We start from the raw sequence: 16,479 nt of genomic DNA, 5'->3' as shown, positions 1-16,479 counted from the left end.
TAGCAGCACAGAGCTGCGCAACTGAAATTAAGAAAATGAAAAAAAAAAAAGGGACAGAACAATGCACGTATTAGGAATTGATCTAAAGAGAAATTAAGAAACCAGTAAGAGTTCGTAAAAGCAAATTAAAAACAAAGAGATTTTGATGATGACTTGTGATCTCACCCTCCCTAACAGAAGAAGCATCATTGGAGGGATACCCCGTTGGTGGTGAATGTGAAATCACCGGTAAACATAACATCACTAATTAGGATTGTTAATCTCATGCATCTATAGTTAATGGTCAGATATAGGGCAAACTGTGAAGAAGCTTGAAGGAATCATCACTTAAACTGCGTTTGGCAACATAGTATTCTCATCACAAACTGTATATGGTATGCTTATAATAGTAAACATAACAGGAGGTTCCTGTGGATGGTAGTAATTCATGGTTAAAAAATATTGAAGTTAAGTTGATTATCTTATGAACGATAGGAACAGAGAGGCAAAGACGAAATAGAGATAATAATAAAGGATTTTGAGAAAGAGATTGCTGAGCTGTGCACACACATGAGAAGTAATGATTCGAATATTCCAATTAAGTTTCCTTTTTGATCCTGAGAAGACTTGAAACCAGCAATCTGTTGGTTATTGTAATTCTAGAAAAGATCACCAGGCCATCTATTACATGATCAAAATCTTATGAACCATAATTAAAACTTTTGTCTTTTTTGCCACCACTCATACAAATAACTTGTTATATCTCTCTCTAATATGAGTAGTTTGTAATTGCAAATGTAAGGGTTCAAATGAAGAACTATAATGACACCTATAAAAAATACTGCAAATGCTCCGACAAAACTCCATAAGAAAGCATCTTGAAAATCATCTGCTTCCAAATGATGAGGTTGCCTATTTCTCCGTGCTATTGAGCAATTTTGCTGCAAAGGGGGACCATAGAGAAAAGGGTTTCCTTCATAACTGGCAGAATCAAAAGTTGCAAATTGATTTTTCATGTCAGGTGTTGTTCCAGATAGATTATTATGAGCCACTGAGAAGAAAGACAAGGAGTACAACTGAGTTAATTGTGTAGGAATGTGACCTGATAATTTGTTGTGTGAAAGATCAAGGCTTTCTATCTGCTTGAGGTTTGAAAACGTATCTGGAATACGCCCTTTTAATTGATTGTTTGACAAATTCAATGCATGGATAGTGCCTAAGTATCCAATTTGTGAGGGAATCTCACCTATCAATTGATTATCTGAGATATCCAACCCAGACATCAAATTTAAAATGCTTCCTTTGTAAGATTCACACCTGCTTTTTGTTCTAAAATCTACTTCTTGGTCCTCATACAATATATCATTTTGTTTTTCTTCTAGTATAAAAACTTCACCGGTCAAAGGGTTAAATGAATAAGTTGATGATCTTGTAGTCCATGACACAATAAAATATCCTATTTCAATTTCCCTTGGTGAATCTATCTTCCCAAATGTGATGTTATTCAAGCAATATGGTATGCCTCCGGAAAGCTTATTTTCAGAAAGATCTAATAAGCTTATATTCTTGAGCTTGCATAAATGCACAGGAATAGAGCCTTCAAGTTTGTTTCCCTTTAACATGAGGACCCTTAAACTCAAAAATGAGCTAATCAATCTTGGAATTTGACCAGAAAAATTGTTATTTGCCAAATCCAAAATCAACAGTGAGGGGGAATTAGCCAAAGGTAGAGGTCCCATGAAATGGTTGCCCTGCAAATGCAAATACTTCAATGATGGCATATTTGGACAACTTGGCAAAGAGCCATTGAATTTATTGTAAGAAAGGTCTAGATATGTAAGTTCAATCAAGTTCCAAAAGCTTTTTGGCAGTGGACCAGCTAAAGAATTCTTTGACAATATGAGGTAGCTCAAATGTTGAAAATTTCTGATCCAGCTAGGCATTTCACCAAATAATTGGTTGGCACTTATATCCAACATTCTTAATTCAGTACTATTCATGATCCCACCTTCTAGCTTTCCTCTGAAGTTATTGTTGTTGAGATCCAAAAACAACAAATATGTGAAATTTGATCCTATGGGCAAACACGGGCCACTCAGGTTGTTGTTTGACAACTTCAAAAATCCCAACTCATTGTTACCCTCCCCAAATTTTTGGGGCAAATAACCAGATAAATTATTATTTGACAAGTCAAGATCATTCAATTGTCTCATTTCACCTATTGAAGCTGGAAATCGACCTCGCAATGAAGTTGAAGACATGTCAAGAGAGATCAAGTTGGGAAAATTGAAGCCAATATGAGGAGGTATTTCATCTCTAATGGGGTTAGAGGAAATATCAAATGATTCCATGTGAAGCAATTTTGAGGTGGAATTAAGTTGAAAGGGACCGGTGAACAAGTTGTGCGTCAGACTTAAATAATTTAATCTCGTGTTGTTTGTTAAAAGCCATGAAGGGAAAGTTCCTGAAATGTTCAAGTGACTAAGTTCTAGGAATCGCAAGTCATATTGATAAAGAAGAAAGGTAGGCATTGTTTTCTTGCTGGTTTCATTCAGAGTGCAGTTGCGGATTGCAAAAGACCTCAATTGGAAGGAAGGGGTAAATGGGGGATTCTCAATTTCAAGACTGAGATTGGTGTTAAAGCATATAATTCTGAATATTTTGAGGTTGGAGTGGTTGGCAAGCAAAGACAGTGAAAATGATCCACTGAAATTGTCGTCAGAAAGAGTAATTGCTATTAGGGATCTCAAAGAATGAAAGAGTAAGGAAGGAAAGGTTCCTTCAAAACGATTTTGTGGAAGATGAAGTGTACGTAGAGACATCAAATTGCTAAGGCATGCAGGGAGTTGACCCTCCAGTTCATTGAAGGAAAGATCCAATAATGCAAGATTCTTCATATTGCAAAGGCCTCCTACAACATAGTGTTTTTCTTTATTAAATTTATTTAATCAGTCCATCAATATAAAGAAAATTTATAAAACTTAAAATAACAGCTTAATACTTTGCCGGCCAAAAAAAAAAAGGTTAATCCTTTAAACTTTAAGATTCGACGATATTTTTTCAAAAATTGGTTTCTGTGGTCTAAATTAATTTGCGAGCATGTTCGGCTTAACAAATGTATTTAAATTAATATTGGGCCCCAGAAAATAGCCCGAACATTGAGCCCAAGAATATAAGTAAACTAATAGGGTATATTATCACTAAGTGTTAAAATTAAATAAATAAGTATAGATAATGTATAAAGAAAAAGAAGAATAAAATCATTTTCTTTTATTAGTTTTATTTAGCCAGCGCCTGAAAGCGAAACTCATATTACTTGTTGTGCCAATACAGCTCGATCTCATCATTATTTTGTCAACTGTTATCTGCTTTGACACCCCCCCTTTTTTTTGGAGATGAATGCTTTGACCCCATTTTAAGCCACCAGTTTCATGAATACATCATGCGATAGATTTTAAGTAAAATTTTTTCTCAAGAAATTTGATGTTATTGGTGGAATACTCAATTAACGAATTATGTTTATTTTACTGCAGAAGGTATAAAATATGATTCGTACCTTGTTGTGGCAATGATCCAGTCAGGTTGTTTTCGCCTAATGTCAATGCGGTGATGGAAGTAAGGGACATGATAGATTCTGGAATACTGCCCTCCAAGAAATTCGAGCCAAGCGCCAGCTCCTTTAAATGGCGTGAATGATAAAGATCTGTCAAATGCCAATTGGATGTGTGCAGATTAAGTAAGTGCCACCTGATATATCCAGGCACATACATGGGGCATAAGTAGCAAAAGCCATTTGGATGGATCATTTATTTATATAAAATGTTTTAACGAATTGTCCCACTATTAGTTTTAGTCTTTATGTATTGTTAAACTTTGTTGATCTCGTATCTGCCAAGTAAGAAAACTTCATTTTATCTGTCAAGTTTGACAAACCATCATTCAATTCTCCAAAAAAAAGACACACAAAATCTTCCGCTGAGGTGACTATATATCATAAGGTAAATACTACCTCCCGTACTTAATAGTTTGAGTCTTAATTTAGTTTTAAATATAACATCTTAACTCATTTTGTTTCTTATATTTAATATTTTTTTAAAGTAGTCCTTATAATAGTTGCACATGTAAAAAATTCTATAACTGGTAGTTCTCGCTAATACACATAATTAGCCAAGGTATTCGAGGAAAAACAACATATATTTATTACAAATAACTAACTTAACTTATTTTTTTAATCTACTTAAATTAATCAACTAGCTCTTATATTAAGGACCAGAGGTAGTATATGAGTAAATTAGTTAACCTAAGACTTCCCAACAAAATCAAGAAAAAAAATTAGAAACTTTCATATATTTAATGGAGGAAAACTTTGTCTATATATTCCTTTTAGCATTTTTCTTAAAATGATGGCCCGGTAATCTTTTTTCTAAAAATAGATATACTTTTGATGCACGTTTCAGTAACTACATATGTCCCTCAAAATATGCTATAATATAGAAGACAAAGATTTAGCACCGAAATATGGAAATTCTGTGAGCATATTCTCTTCTAAATCCAACACTTCCAAGTTCACCAGCCTGATGTCGCCAAACAGCCCTGTCCCACAAACAGCATGTGATCAGTTACTGTGAATGTTAGTGGGTATAAAGAATTATAAAAAAAAATTCATATAATTAATATCATCATCCTCTTCATAATTTAACATGAAGTGGAAGTTTGATAATGTAGTTTTTATTAAGCTTGTTTTGGGCCCCTCCATATATCCAAGAAAATATCTTGCTTAGTAATTTATTTTTTAAAAAATATTTACAACACGAATCAAAACGTTTAGTATCTCAAACATTTTTTAAAATATCTTACTTGATTATATTTTTAAAAAATGAGTAATAAAACTTTTGGTACTCAAATTTAATGTCTCCGTTATCAATTTGGTCTGTGAAGTTTAATTTTTATCAATCAAGTTCCTATAGTTTCATACGCAACTTTACTCCCTCTGATGCTATCTACAAGATATAAATGATTAAATTATGTAGATTACATAGTTTGTTGAAATTGCTTAAAGGCAATAAATATGTAAAAATGTATTTTTTTTTCTAAAAATAATAAAAATGGTGAATGAGTGAGAAATTGAGTAAGAAAAAGATAAGTATGAGAGAGAATAAATGAAGTGATATAACATATAATTATTGGGAGAAAATATAAAAAATTGGTTCAAATTTCATAAATAAAGCGAAGTGAGAGTTATCATCCTTGAATTAATGGTTAGAGATGGCACATGTGCGTTTAGGATTATATATCTTCAAACCATAATGACTAATTTTGTATGATTACGAAACTTTAGGCACTTGATTTATAAAAATTAATTAAATTTCGTGGACCAAATCAATAAGTAAAGCAAATTTGAGGGACGGAAAGTTTCATCATTCCAATAAAAAATTATCCACAAATATTTAGCTAGAACTAGAATGGACTCTTACCCAGGCAAATCAGTGGGCTAAAAGAGGAAACGGACGAAAAAGAACTAGATAAGAGGCAATGAATGATATGATCATAATAATTTTTAAATAATTTTTTACCATAACTGATGTGCTTTTACATCTTCAAAAATCACAGCTCGAAATGCTTATAAAAATGTCGGTCTTAAATAACAATGTATGGTGTCTATGTACTCTGTGTGTGTGTGTGTGTGCATGAATGATAGAATAGTTAAAAGAAAGAGGGTGACCTGACAAGTAGTTCCCTTTCAAATACAGCTCTTGAAGCTGGATGAAGGGGAGAAAAGAAGAAGCATTGAGTGACCATTTGATGTGTCCCAACTCATAAGGTCTTGTATTTTTCAGATGAAGGCTTATGACTCTATGAGTGGAGTTGTCACACTCTACAGCCTCCCAAGTGCAGCAATCTGCAGAGAAGGTTTGGTTATTCCAAGAAGGAAGAGAGGAGCCATTTGGATAATTGAAAGCTTCTTTCAATTTCAAAAGAGCTTCTCTCTCTTCTTTCAAGCACCCCTCACTCTCTGCATGAAACGCTAGTAGTAATATGAATATGGTTATGGCCCTCCCCCACCAGACATCTTCTCTCACAGAATACCCCATTTTTCAGTATATGCTTCCTTGTTTGCCTACGTCTTCCATTACGTCCTCTCTATCTCTATATATATAGGCCAGAAGGAGGTTCAAGTTGCTCACTAGTTGTCTTTAATTTGGCGAGAAAGCACTCAGACTCAGAAAAACGTAACGATCGAGTCGGGCAGTAACCGAAAAAACACGACTGTAGTGCCGGGGGGGGGGGAATACAGTCAATGGTCGGTGATCCCCAAGACTTGTAAAGGTTAAAATTAATATACATTTATAAAATGAATGTCATGGAATAATTAAACAAATAAATCTGATCTATTATAAATCTGAAATATCTGATGAATTATTTAAACAACGTTGAGACAAATTAAAGCACAATTTTAGTGGAAAATATTTAGCCAACCCATAGTGCATGGCCTCATGTAGGCAATAATGGTTTGTCCTTGTACGGCCTGAGGGTCAGGAATTAACCACAATCAACTTTGAAGCGGTCGAACATACAAACAGGGGAATCGCAGTAAGATAATAAAAAAAGAAAGAAAGAAAGAAAAGAAAGATGCATATCGAAACCACTTCAAATAAAAAGAAATTATTTCCATTTATTGCTTCAGTTATCAATTTAGTGTATGAAGTTTAATTTCTATCAATTAAATTTTTTAATTCTGTATATAAGATATCAATAACTAGGAAATGCATACTCATGTGTGGTTCTATTTATAAGTTAAAAAGAAAAGATTTCATTTTATTTTATTTATAAGTAACATCATTAAATTCTTTACATGAATATATAATTTTATTTCTTGGAAATTATGTGTGTATATAGATATAAATGAGTAAAATTAGAAAATTAAATCCCAAAATAATCTGACGTGGACTAATAACCAGTTTAATTAATCTGAAAAACTAGGAAGAGGTCAAGATATGCCCTCCCAAAGTGCACGACAGGGCTTAGGCTCTCTATTTCTGATTATCCCGGGCCTCACATGCTAATTTCTAATCAACAAGAATGACATTTACCAGAAAGTCGTAATTGTGAGAGGAATTTAAAGTAGTTTCCGTGTTGAATCAGTCATGATTAAGACAAGTTATAGAGTTGCTGATGAGCTCAGACGATGCGAATGTCATTTCTTCAATTGAAGAAAACTACAATTTTGCTTCATAAGCAAGTTGAACGTGCGAACAGGGGAGTCTTAAAAAGATTCTGGTCCTTATTATTATTTTTTTTTACCAGCAATACTTTTCTGGTCCTTAATAGAAACCGTAATTAAAGAGTTAATATTAGCCTTATATGTGAGATTTATTTCACATGTGATAAAAAACAACAGAGGGAGAGACGCATACCAAAACCACTTCAAATTTTAAAAAAAAAAGTCATCTTCCTTCAGTTATCAATTTAGTAGACAAAGTCTAATTTTTATCAATTAAATTTCTAAATTCTGATACGAATAACTAAAATATGAGGGTAAAAATTTAGTTAAAATTGGTTTAAAATAATAAATGTGTAAAAAATTTATTTTGATTTTGGAAAAATATTCATACTTATGGAGAGATGGGGTGAATGAGCAGAAAAAAGAGGTGTGTGAGAGATCATGAACGCAATAATATAATTAATGAGGGAAAACATTACAAAAATGATTAAAATTTCAAACATCTTTATGCCGTGTTTGGATGGAAAAAAAAATAGGAGGAGAGAAAGTTAAGGGAAGGAAAAATATTACCACCTCCCTTGTTTAGATGGAGGAGAGGAAAAAAAAAAGAATAAATACGTTAATGACTAAAATACTCTGATCTCTCTAGCAAAATATATGATGTCCAAAATCACTCCCAAAATCTATATCTTCTAATTAATGTTTTTGTGATTAAAATATCACAGTTTTAACGATTTAAAAATCTTAAGCAACAATGTATATATTTTTGCAGTTTAAAAAAATTAACAATGTGTGCGTTATATGCATGAATGATAAAATTAACACGTGACGAATCAAGATTCGAATTCCTGTTGGGAGAAGTACTCACATTTAATGCCTGATAGTACCTCGAATAAAATTACCTTCAATAGAAGGATATCTACATGCTTTATGCTTTAGGGGAAAAAAAGATAAAATAGTTATAAGGAGGAGGGTGACAACTGCCACCGGGCCCACCGCACCGATCCTCTCATTGAATATTTTACTCATTTCTCATTATGCTTCCTCAATTGTGTTGTAAATTGATTTTATGTTCTAAAATGCCCTTAGTGCTACGCTATTTACTCATTTAACGAAATTGCCAATTCGACAGCTGGAAGGCGTACGGTGGAAGTTTTTTAATTTGTCCCATGTTTAATGAATAAACGTGTTTTTAGCCAACACATGCTACTGTCTCCTCTTACGCATCACCTCGTATTTGGAATTTACAAGTTTGTTTGAATTGTTATCCGCACATATTAAACATGAGTAAAATTATAAAGTCATTAAAAAATGAGATTTTAATTTTTAAAATTTGATCCTATTTTAATTTTGATCTTTTAAATTTGACTTTATTTTGATTTTGGTTCTTAAAATTCAAAACCAATAATTTTAGTTCATGAAATTTAACTTCATTTTGATCAGCCTAAATAATTTAGGTCTCTAAAATAAGAATCAAATTTTATGAACCAAAACCATTGATTTTAAGACTCAGGAATCAAAATCAAAATGAGATCAAATCTTATGAACTAAAACTACTAGTTTCAAATTTTAGGAAAGAAAGTCAAAATGAAGTCGAATGTCAAGAATTAAAGATGATATTAACTCTAAATTTTAATAGAGTTAATGACATTTAATATTTTTCTTAATTGCAATAAAACAGTTAGGAGTGACTATATGATTTTTCAAGAAAATGAAAAATCTCTTTTTGGTGGAATTTTTTAAGGGTGTTGTTGGAAACATGTTTGTGGAAAAAAATTTAATTGTATGATATAAATAGCCTAATAACAACATAATCTAATATTCTAATTAGAGAAACGGTTAGTTGTGCGGCTGGATATAAAATAAAAAGATATAACATTGAATTTCTTGATATATTTATTTAAGTTGTTTAAATTCGAATAAATAACTCATTTTTTCTTATTTAATGAAATTATTTTACATTTCAGTCTTATAACTAAAATATTTGAAGATTTAATATTTAAAAATGTATTATTATCTTTATAAGAAAAATATTTATTATTTATTTTACATTTTAGATTTAAAATGAAATGATATAACTTCTATAATTCCGAAAATCATGTCATTTTGGCAAAATGAAATTTTTGCAAAATTTTTGGAAGATGCTATTGGGAAGGTGTTCATGGAGAAAAATTTAATTATATGATATAAATAGCCTAATAACAATATAATCTAATATTTCTAATTTAACTTTTAATACTTTAATAGAAGAGCCCGTTAGTTGAGTAACTAGACACGTGTTGATAGAAAAGTTGCTGCATATTCTACTTTTATGAGAACATATTCATATGATATAAATAGCCTGATAACAAAATAAACTAGTATTTCTAATTTTTACTATTTTAACGGAACACATTGTTAGTTATATGGCTGGACACGTGTTGACAAAATGGCTGCTAACTACTCTATTTATATATATATATTTATTTATATCTCTATCTATATTGATGGTTGATGATAAATGTAGCCCAGGTCACTTTTCCTCCATTTATAGGATCTGAAGAATTCTCCCCCGCGCCCCGATATAATAGAAAGCGATAAAGGCTCCTTTGGCCCATAATACACGGTGACATGTCTATATCTCTGATCTGACAGCTATAACTATTCAAAACAATTCTCGCGGTTTGGCATCCAAATGAATGCCCATTCAAGGAAATCTCAGGGAATTAATCTAATCAACTAAGTTTGCCAAACAGTTATACCAATTCTAAGTCATGTTCGTTCCATACAAAATCATGCTTTCTTCACCATAATCCAAATGACTAATTTTGTTTTCCACTGAGGGGATCCAAGTCCTTGCTTCCGAGTTGCATATTAATAATACAAGAAAATTTTGGTTAAAAGTCGTCATTTAAAAATTTAATTAGCTAAAAAGAATATAAATTTGAGTGAGTACAATATATCATCAATAATGTGTAACAATCATCAATACGAAAATCACTTGTATACAACAAAAGATATGTTATACTCATGGATCATATTTACACGTATTCAAATTTAGGTCATTTTAGCTAATTAAATTTTCTAACATGGATCTTTCACCAAATTTCCCATAATATAATTGCTATTCCCATCCATTGCATATATATTTTCGATAGGAGATCATGATTATGACATCCGTGTGGATCTTATTTTCAGACATATTCATCATAAAGAATAAACATAACACGATGGTCTCAGTAAAGCCAACCAAGACCTGAAAAATAAGTCACAACCAAGCAAACAGTGGGGCAATATAGTCAATGGCCGGTGATCCCCAAGAATAAAATTATTATGTATGAAATGAATCTCTTTAAACAATTAAAAAATGAGAATCAGACACTTATATATCAATCCTCTATTCTGGGTGTGATTAGAATTTATGACCCATAGGGACAACTCTGATCTATTATAAATCTGACATCTCATGTATTATTCAAACAAATCTGGGACAAAGCGCGGTTTTAGCAGAAAATATTTAACAAAACCATAGTATAGAGCAAAACCAAATGTAGCCGCAGATCATCAGAGCCTAAACTCTGTTGGATACGTAGTAAATTCTAGGAAATTGTAGGCATGAGGGATATATGCATATATAGTCTCAATCTCAATGGAGACGAAAATAAACAAAAGGAGAATAAACCAAGGGCTATAATTACCTGTAATTTTTTTGTAGATAATTTTAATGAAAGGGTCCCACATGGATCCTGGGCGAAGAATTTGCAGAAAGCCGACAAAGAAACAACAGAAAAGGATATCTATATTTGGCCAAAAACTCTCAGTTTTAGGTGGTATATTTGGTAAAGCAATGAGCCAGTTTTATCATAAAGCTAGAAATATGGCTCTAATATTCATTGATGATGTTAAGAATCGTTTGCTCAAGATAATTGATACCTGTTTTTAACTATATTTGCTTAATCAACGTTCACAACCTCTTTGGACTAGAAGTAAGCGATGGAATAATACATTTTTCATCAATAAAAGTTCTTGGCATTGGTTGATATGACTGGAATGAACCAACATTAGGTTTTGAAATATCAGTTAATAAATTGAATTTGTTTGCTAGTTTTGCATCGCTGATTAGTATTGTTAATCTCATATATGATAATAATTGTAGTTAATGGCTGGATACAGGGCAAACTGTGAAGTAGCTTGAAGAAACCACTTGAACTACGTACGTTTGGCAAGACAGTATTTTGATCACAAACAGTATATGATATACATATAACAGTAAACATAGCAGGAGGTTCTTGTGGGTGGTAGTAATTCATGGTTCATAAATACTGATAAAGTTAAGCTCATTATCTTCTAAACGATCGGAACAGAGAGGCAAAGACGAAATAGATGAATGTGAACAGCCTTTACAAGGCTGCTTCATGCTCTGCTCTGCTCCCTGTGTTTAAAAAAAAAAGAAGAAGAAAGATTGAAGACGATGATCAAAGACAACAAAGTTCATCTCATTAGGTGACCTTAGCTACGTAGACGCTTTATACATAGAGACTGGGGAAGCTAGATAACTAACTTGGAGAGATTAAAAAAATTAGTTAACTTAATTATTTGTAACAAATATGTGTCAACTTCTTTAAATTATCCATATTCAATAATATACATTGGAATTACCCATGAGTGGAAAGACCTTATAATCAATAGGGATATTTTGATAACACATTATAAATTTGGAGGATAAAGTGAATTGAAATATGAGTATTATATTTAGAACCCTAATTTACATTTGCTTTTCTGGTAAAAAATGTTAAATTTACTTTTGCGGTGCTAGTTTGCTGCATGTATCGCTACTACCTTAATGTACATTTCGGACTATAATTCTTCTCAAGGGAATACATATGAAAAGTGTCCATTGATATGAACTATCTAGATTTATCCCTTTTTCCATTTAGATAATTTTGGTATCATATATTTTGATAATTAGATTGTTAACACCATTTCTTTTTGGACCTGAAAGAGATTGTTTGTTCCTTATCCTTGAACTCTTGAGAAAAAGCGATGGGTTTGGTAATTTCATAACTCAAATTGAATTCAGTTCCAAGAATGTAAATATAATACTTATTGCAAAGAAATACGTCCCTTTACATAATTATTTTGAGGAGTACAAAAATTGTATGAGAAAAGATATGAAACCAAAAGGAGCTAATAAGAACAAAGCAATCAAAAACAGCAATCCAAGACGCAACAGCAGCAGAGAGCAGCACAACTGTGATGAAAAAAAGAAAAGGAGACAAAACAAAGTTAATATCAGGTAATGATCAATTGGAAAAGAAATGAAGATTCATTTAAAAAAAATTTGAAAACAGAGATATTTTGGGAACTCACCATCCCTCCCAAAAACCATCACCCCTACTCGTGGTCTGTTGCGGAACACTCTGTTTTGGATCCCAAGAAACATTATCCTTGGAAGGATACCCCATTGGCGGGGGAGCACTCACAGTCGGCGGCAACGGATATGCCATCATCGGTGAAGGATATGACCCTACAAATTCATCATATAACATATATAATCTTATTAATTAATAATGTTAATCCCATTCACAAACACAATATAATGATATAGCACCGTGGTAGCTTGTTGTGAAAGAGAAAACTTACCCGGAGGATCTTGCTGATTGTAATGATGATTCATGGTTGCTAAATAATATTGAAGTGCGATGATCTTATGAACTATATGAAGATACAGGCAGACCTGAAAATAAGTTGAGATTGAGATGCTATATAGAATGCACACACACATAAATAGGCATAGGTGGGCGGCTATGAACAGTGCGAAAGCGCGGGGGAAAGGCAGATTTGGGGAAGGGATCGACCTTTACAGGTCAAAGGCTGCTTAATGCTCTAAATCTCCCTCTCAAAGTTGACAATATTATCAATTGTGCCTTTACCGTTTGAAATGAGAACCAAAGATGCAGACAAGAGAGGAATCATTCTGTGAGTAGCTTTATTCGCCGGGGTCCACCAAATGCAACTTCAACCCACTTTGGTTATTTAGGCGTTACAAATAAATCCGAAAAGCAGTGTTCTTAAATAAATATTGATGATAGGAACAGAGAGGAGATTGCCAAGTTACACGCGCACAAATACATATGGGCTGGAGGTGGTGGCTAAGGTAGCTTAATGGAAGGTTCAAATGATATTGTGAAAGCTTTGACCAAAAAAAAAAAATGATATTGTGAAAGCGCGTGAAGAAATATGAATGTGAATAGCCTTTATAAGGCTGCTTCTTGCTCTGTTTCCCTGTATTTATTTGCCCAAAGGACACAAAAAAGATAAGGAGGCAGACCATGAGAAGAAGGGAAAAAAACATTAATCATGATGACCAAAGACAACTCAGTTACTCCCTCCATTTATAAAAAGAACAAATCATTTCGTCCCATTAGGCGGGATCAGTTGTAAGATCAAGGAAGTAGTAACAGAGTATTTGGGAGAATTACTTGGACGTGAGAAAGCAGTAAAGTTTAGGCATTTATGAAGCGGCCAAACTTGACCAATTGAGTTTGCTACCTGCAAGTCACAAGACACGAAACGTATTTCATTACAACATTTTTAACAAAGATTAACTTATATATGCCAATTTTCTTCGTATATTTTAGATGCTAAAAGATTGTGAATCTAGATTACATTTACTTTGCCGCTAAAAAATAGGGTTAAGGTGCAATTTTTACCTTGATCTTATTTTTAACGCGTAATTTTGCCCCTGATCTTTCAATAGTGCAATTTTGTCTTTGATCTTATTTTTGAAGGGTAATTTTGCTCTTTATCTTTTATTTTTGAGGTGCAATTTTGTTTCTAATATTTAAATTGCATAAAAAAATATCAGGGTCAAAATTGCATCATTAAAAAGATGAGAGGCAAAATTGCACCTGAAAGATAAGATTAGAGTCAAAATTGCATCTTAACCCTAAAAAAATATTACATTTACTTATGCCTGTGGTACTAGTTTGCTGCATATATCGTTGCCACCTTAATGTACAGTTCGAACTTGAATTCTTAAGGGATATATATAGATATATGGAAGGTGACCATTGATATGAACTATCTAGATTGAACCCTTTTCTCATTTAGAGAACTTTGATATTATATATTTTTATAATTAAATTGTTAACCATTTTCTGTTTTGGACCTAAAAGAGATTGTGTGTTCCTCATCCTTGAACTCTTGGAAAAGAGTGCAAAACTGAGTTTGATAATTTCATAACTTGAATATGGTTCCAAGAATGTGAATATAATATTTTTCCGGTTCTTAATATATAATCTAATTTAAGAGTTTATGTTAGTCTTATATGTAAGACCTATTTTAAATGTTTATTAATTTTTTTCCAAATTAACCTTATTGATATTCCTCCACTAATAGGGAATTAATAAAAATGTTTAGTGTGCTTTAGAAAAAAAATCATATTAACTAATTTAACTAACATCTTTAATATACTCAAATTAGTTAATTATGACCAGAGGAGTACTTATTACAAGGAACACATCCCTTTACAATATTAGTCCAAGAAGTACAAAATTGTACGAGAAAAAATATGACACCAAAAGGGACTAACAAGAACAAATAACAGAAAAAGCAATCAAAAGCAGCAATCCAAAACACAGCAACAGCAAAGAGCAGCACAACTGCAACGAAGAAAAGAAAAAGAGAAAGAACAAAGTTAATATTGGGGACTAAATTTAAATAGAAACAAAGAAACCAATAAAAACTCATTAAAAAAAGAGATATTTTGCCAACTCACCATCCCTCCCAGAAGCCATCACCCCTACTTGTGGTCTTCTTGAACACTCTGTTTTGTGTCCCAAGAAACATCATCCTTTGAAGGATACCCCATTGGTGGAGGAGCACTCACAGGCGGGAGAGCCGGATATGCCATCACCGATGAAGGATATGACACTGCAAATTCATCATATAACATATGTAATCTCATTAATTAACAATGTTAATCCCATTTACAAACACAATAGAGTGATATAGTAGATTAGTAGCATTTTGTGGAAGAGAAAACTTACCGGGAGGATCTTGTTGGTTGTAATGATGATTCATGGTTGTTGAATGCGATGCTCTTCTGAACTATGTGAAGATGCAGGTAGACCCGAAAATGAGATGAGATTGAGATGCTATATAATATAATGCGTGTGTGTGTGTGTGTGTATCGGTATAGGTGGGTGAATGCTGGGCGGCTATGAACTGTGTGAAAGCGCGTGGGAGAAGGCAGATTCGGGGGAGGGTTTGACCTTTCCATGTCTAAGGTTGCTTAATGCTCTGTGTTTACCTCTAAAAGTTGACAATATTATCTACTTTGCTTTACCATTTGAAATGAGAGCCAAATATATAAACAAGAGAGGGATCAAACACCATAGTCCCATAGAAAGTCTTTTCAGATTATTTCTTCCTTTGTCCAAAAAAGGTTGCAGAGTTCAGAAGCTTCGTATTCACCTTGGACGATTCATCGTATGGTCAACAACTATAAATGCTTCATTACAAGTCTAATAATTAAAATCGACTTCAACGTAGAGAAAGATAAGGAAATGGTTCAAACATATCAAGTTATTAATTTCCTTTCAGATCATGAGGAGACTTCAAATCGGCAATCTTTTGGTTATTATGATTTTAGAGAGTTGATCACCATATATTACATGATCGAAATCTTATGAACTACAACCAAAAGGCTTTTCATTTTTGCCTCCACTAATACAAATGGCTTGTTATAACTCTCTCTAATATGAGGAGTTTGTAATTGCAAATGTAAGGGTTTGAATAAAGAACTATAATGACACCTAGAAAAAAAGACACCAAATCCTCCAGCAAAACTCCATAAGAAGGCCTCTTGAAAATTTTCTGCTTCCACATGATGAGGTTGCTTGTTTCTCCCTTCTATTGATTTATCACTGGATGAGCAATTCTTCTGTAGGAAGGACCACATAGAAAAGAATTCCCTTCATAACTACTTGATCCAAAAGTTGAAAATTGATTTTTCATGTCAAGTGTCATTCTAGATAGATTATTATGAGCCACAGAAAAGACAGACAGAGTATAATTGAGTTACTTGTAGGAATGTGGCCCCTCAATTTGTTGTGTGAAAGATCTAGGCTCTCTATCTGCTTAAGGTTGGAAAATATTTCTGGGATAAGCCCTTTCAAATGATTGTTTGACAAATTTAATGTATGAATAGTATTTAAGCATCCAATTTGTGAAGGAATTTCACCTATCAACTGATTACTTGAGAAATCCAAACCAGACGTGAAATGTAAAATGCT

General features: G+C 32.7%; 2 protein-coding genes across 2 annotated transcripts; both read right to left on the bottom strand.

The window, feature by feature from the left end:
* Window positions 1-327: 327 nt before the first annotated feature.
* On the bottom strand, window positions 328-6,071 carry LOC114736100 (receptor like protein 21-like). Its single transcript, XM_028923869.1, has 5 exons — window positions 5,702-6,071; window positions 4,492-4,572; window positions 3,536-3,682; window positions 822-2,890; window positions 328-408 (listed from the first exon to the last, which is right to left on the bottom strand). The coding sequence occupies exons 1-5, from the start codon at window positions 6,069-6,071 to the stop codon at window positions 328-330; spliced, it is 2,748 nt and encodes a 915-aa protein (XP_028779702.1).
* A 6,240-nt stretch (window positions 6,072-12,311) lies between these two features.
* LOC114736091 (cysteine-rich and transmembrane domain-containing protein B-like) lies at window positions 12,312-12,883 on the bottom strand. The gene is made up of 3 exons (XM_028923864.1): window positions 12,824-12,883; window positions 12,551-12,707; window positions 12,312-12,431 (listed from the first exon to the last, which is right to left on the bottom strand). The coding sequence occupies exons 1-3, from the start codon at window positions 12,855-12,857 to the stop codon at window positions 12,386-12,388; spliced, it is 237 nt and encodes a 78-aa protein (XP_028779697.1). The 5' UTR covers window positions 12,858-12,883; the 3' UTR covers window positions 12,312-12,385.
* Window positions 12,884-16,479: the final 3,596 nt, after the last annotated feature.

This window comes from Neltuma alba, unplaced genomic scaffold (assembly GCF_004799145.2).
Source record: "Neltuma alba isolate B1F8T4 unplaced genomic scaffold, ASM479914v2 tig00013305_pilon, whole genome shotgun sequence".
Taxonomy (NCBI): domain Eukaryota; kingdom Viridiplantae; phylum Streptophyta; class Magnoliopsida; order Fabales; family Fabaceae; genus Neltuma; species Neltuma alba.
Note: the sequence above shows the minus strand (reverse complement) of the source record. Positions and strands in the feature narration are given on the sequence as shown.

What these genes read in the sequence shown, in the direction of transcription:
- LOC114736100 (XM_028923869.1), bottom strand. Translation starts at nt 6,071, where the DNA reads ATGGGGTATTCTGTGAGAGAAGATGTCTGGTGGGGGAGGGCCATAACC. An exon ending in GAAAGGGAACTACTTGTCAG is followed by an intron (nt 4,573 to 5,701) that starts GTCACCCTCTTT and finishes TTTGTGGGACAG; the next exon opens with GGCTGTTTGGCGACATCAGG. An exon ending in TGGATCATTGCCACAACAAG is followed by an intron (nt 2,891 to 3,535) that starts GTACGAATCATA and finishes ACTATGTTGTAG; the next exon opens with GAGGCCTTTGCAATATGAAG.
- LOC114736091 (XM_028923864.1), bottom strand. Translation starts at nt 12,857, where the DNA reads ATGAATCATCATTACAATCAGCAAGATCCTCCGG. An exon ending in CAATCAGCAAGATCCTCCGG is followed by an intron (nt 12,708 to 12,823) that starts GTAAGTTTTCTC and finishes ATGAATTTGTAG; the next exon opens with GGTCATATCCTTCACCGATG. An exon ending in GATGGTTTTTGGGAGGGATG is followed by an intron (nt 12,432 to 12,550) that starts GTGAGTTCCCAA and finishes TTTTCATCACAG; the next exon opens with TTGTGCTGCTCTCTGCTGCT.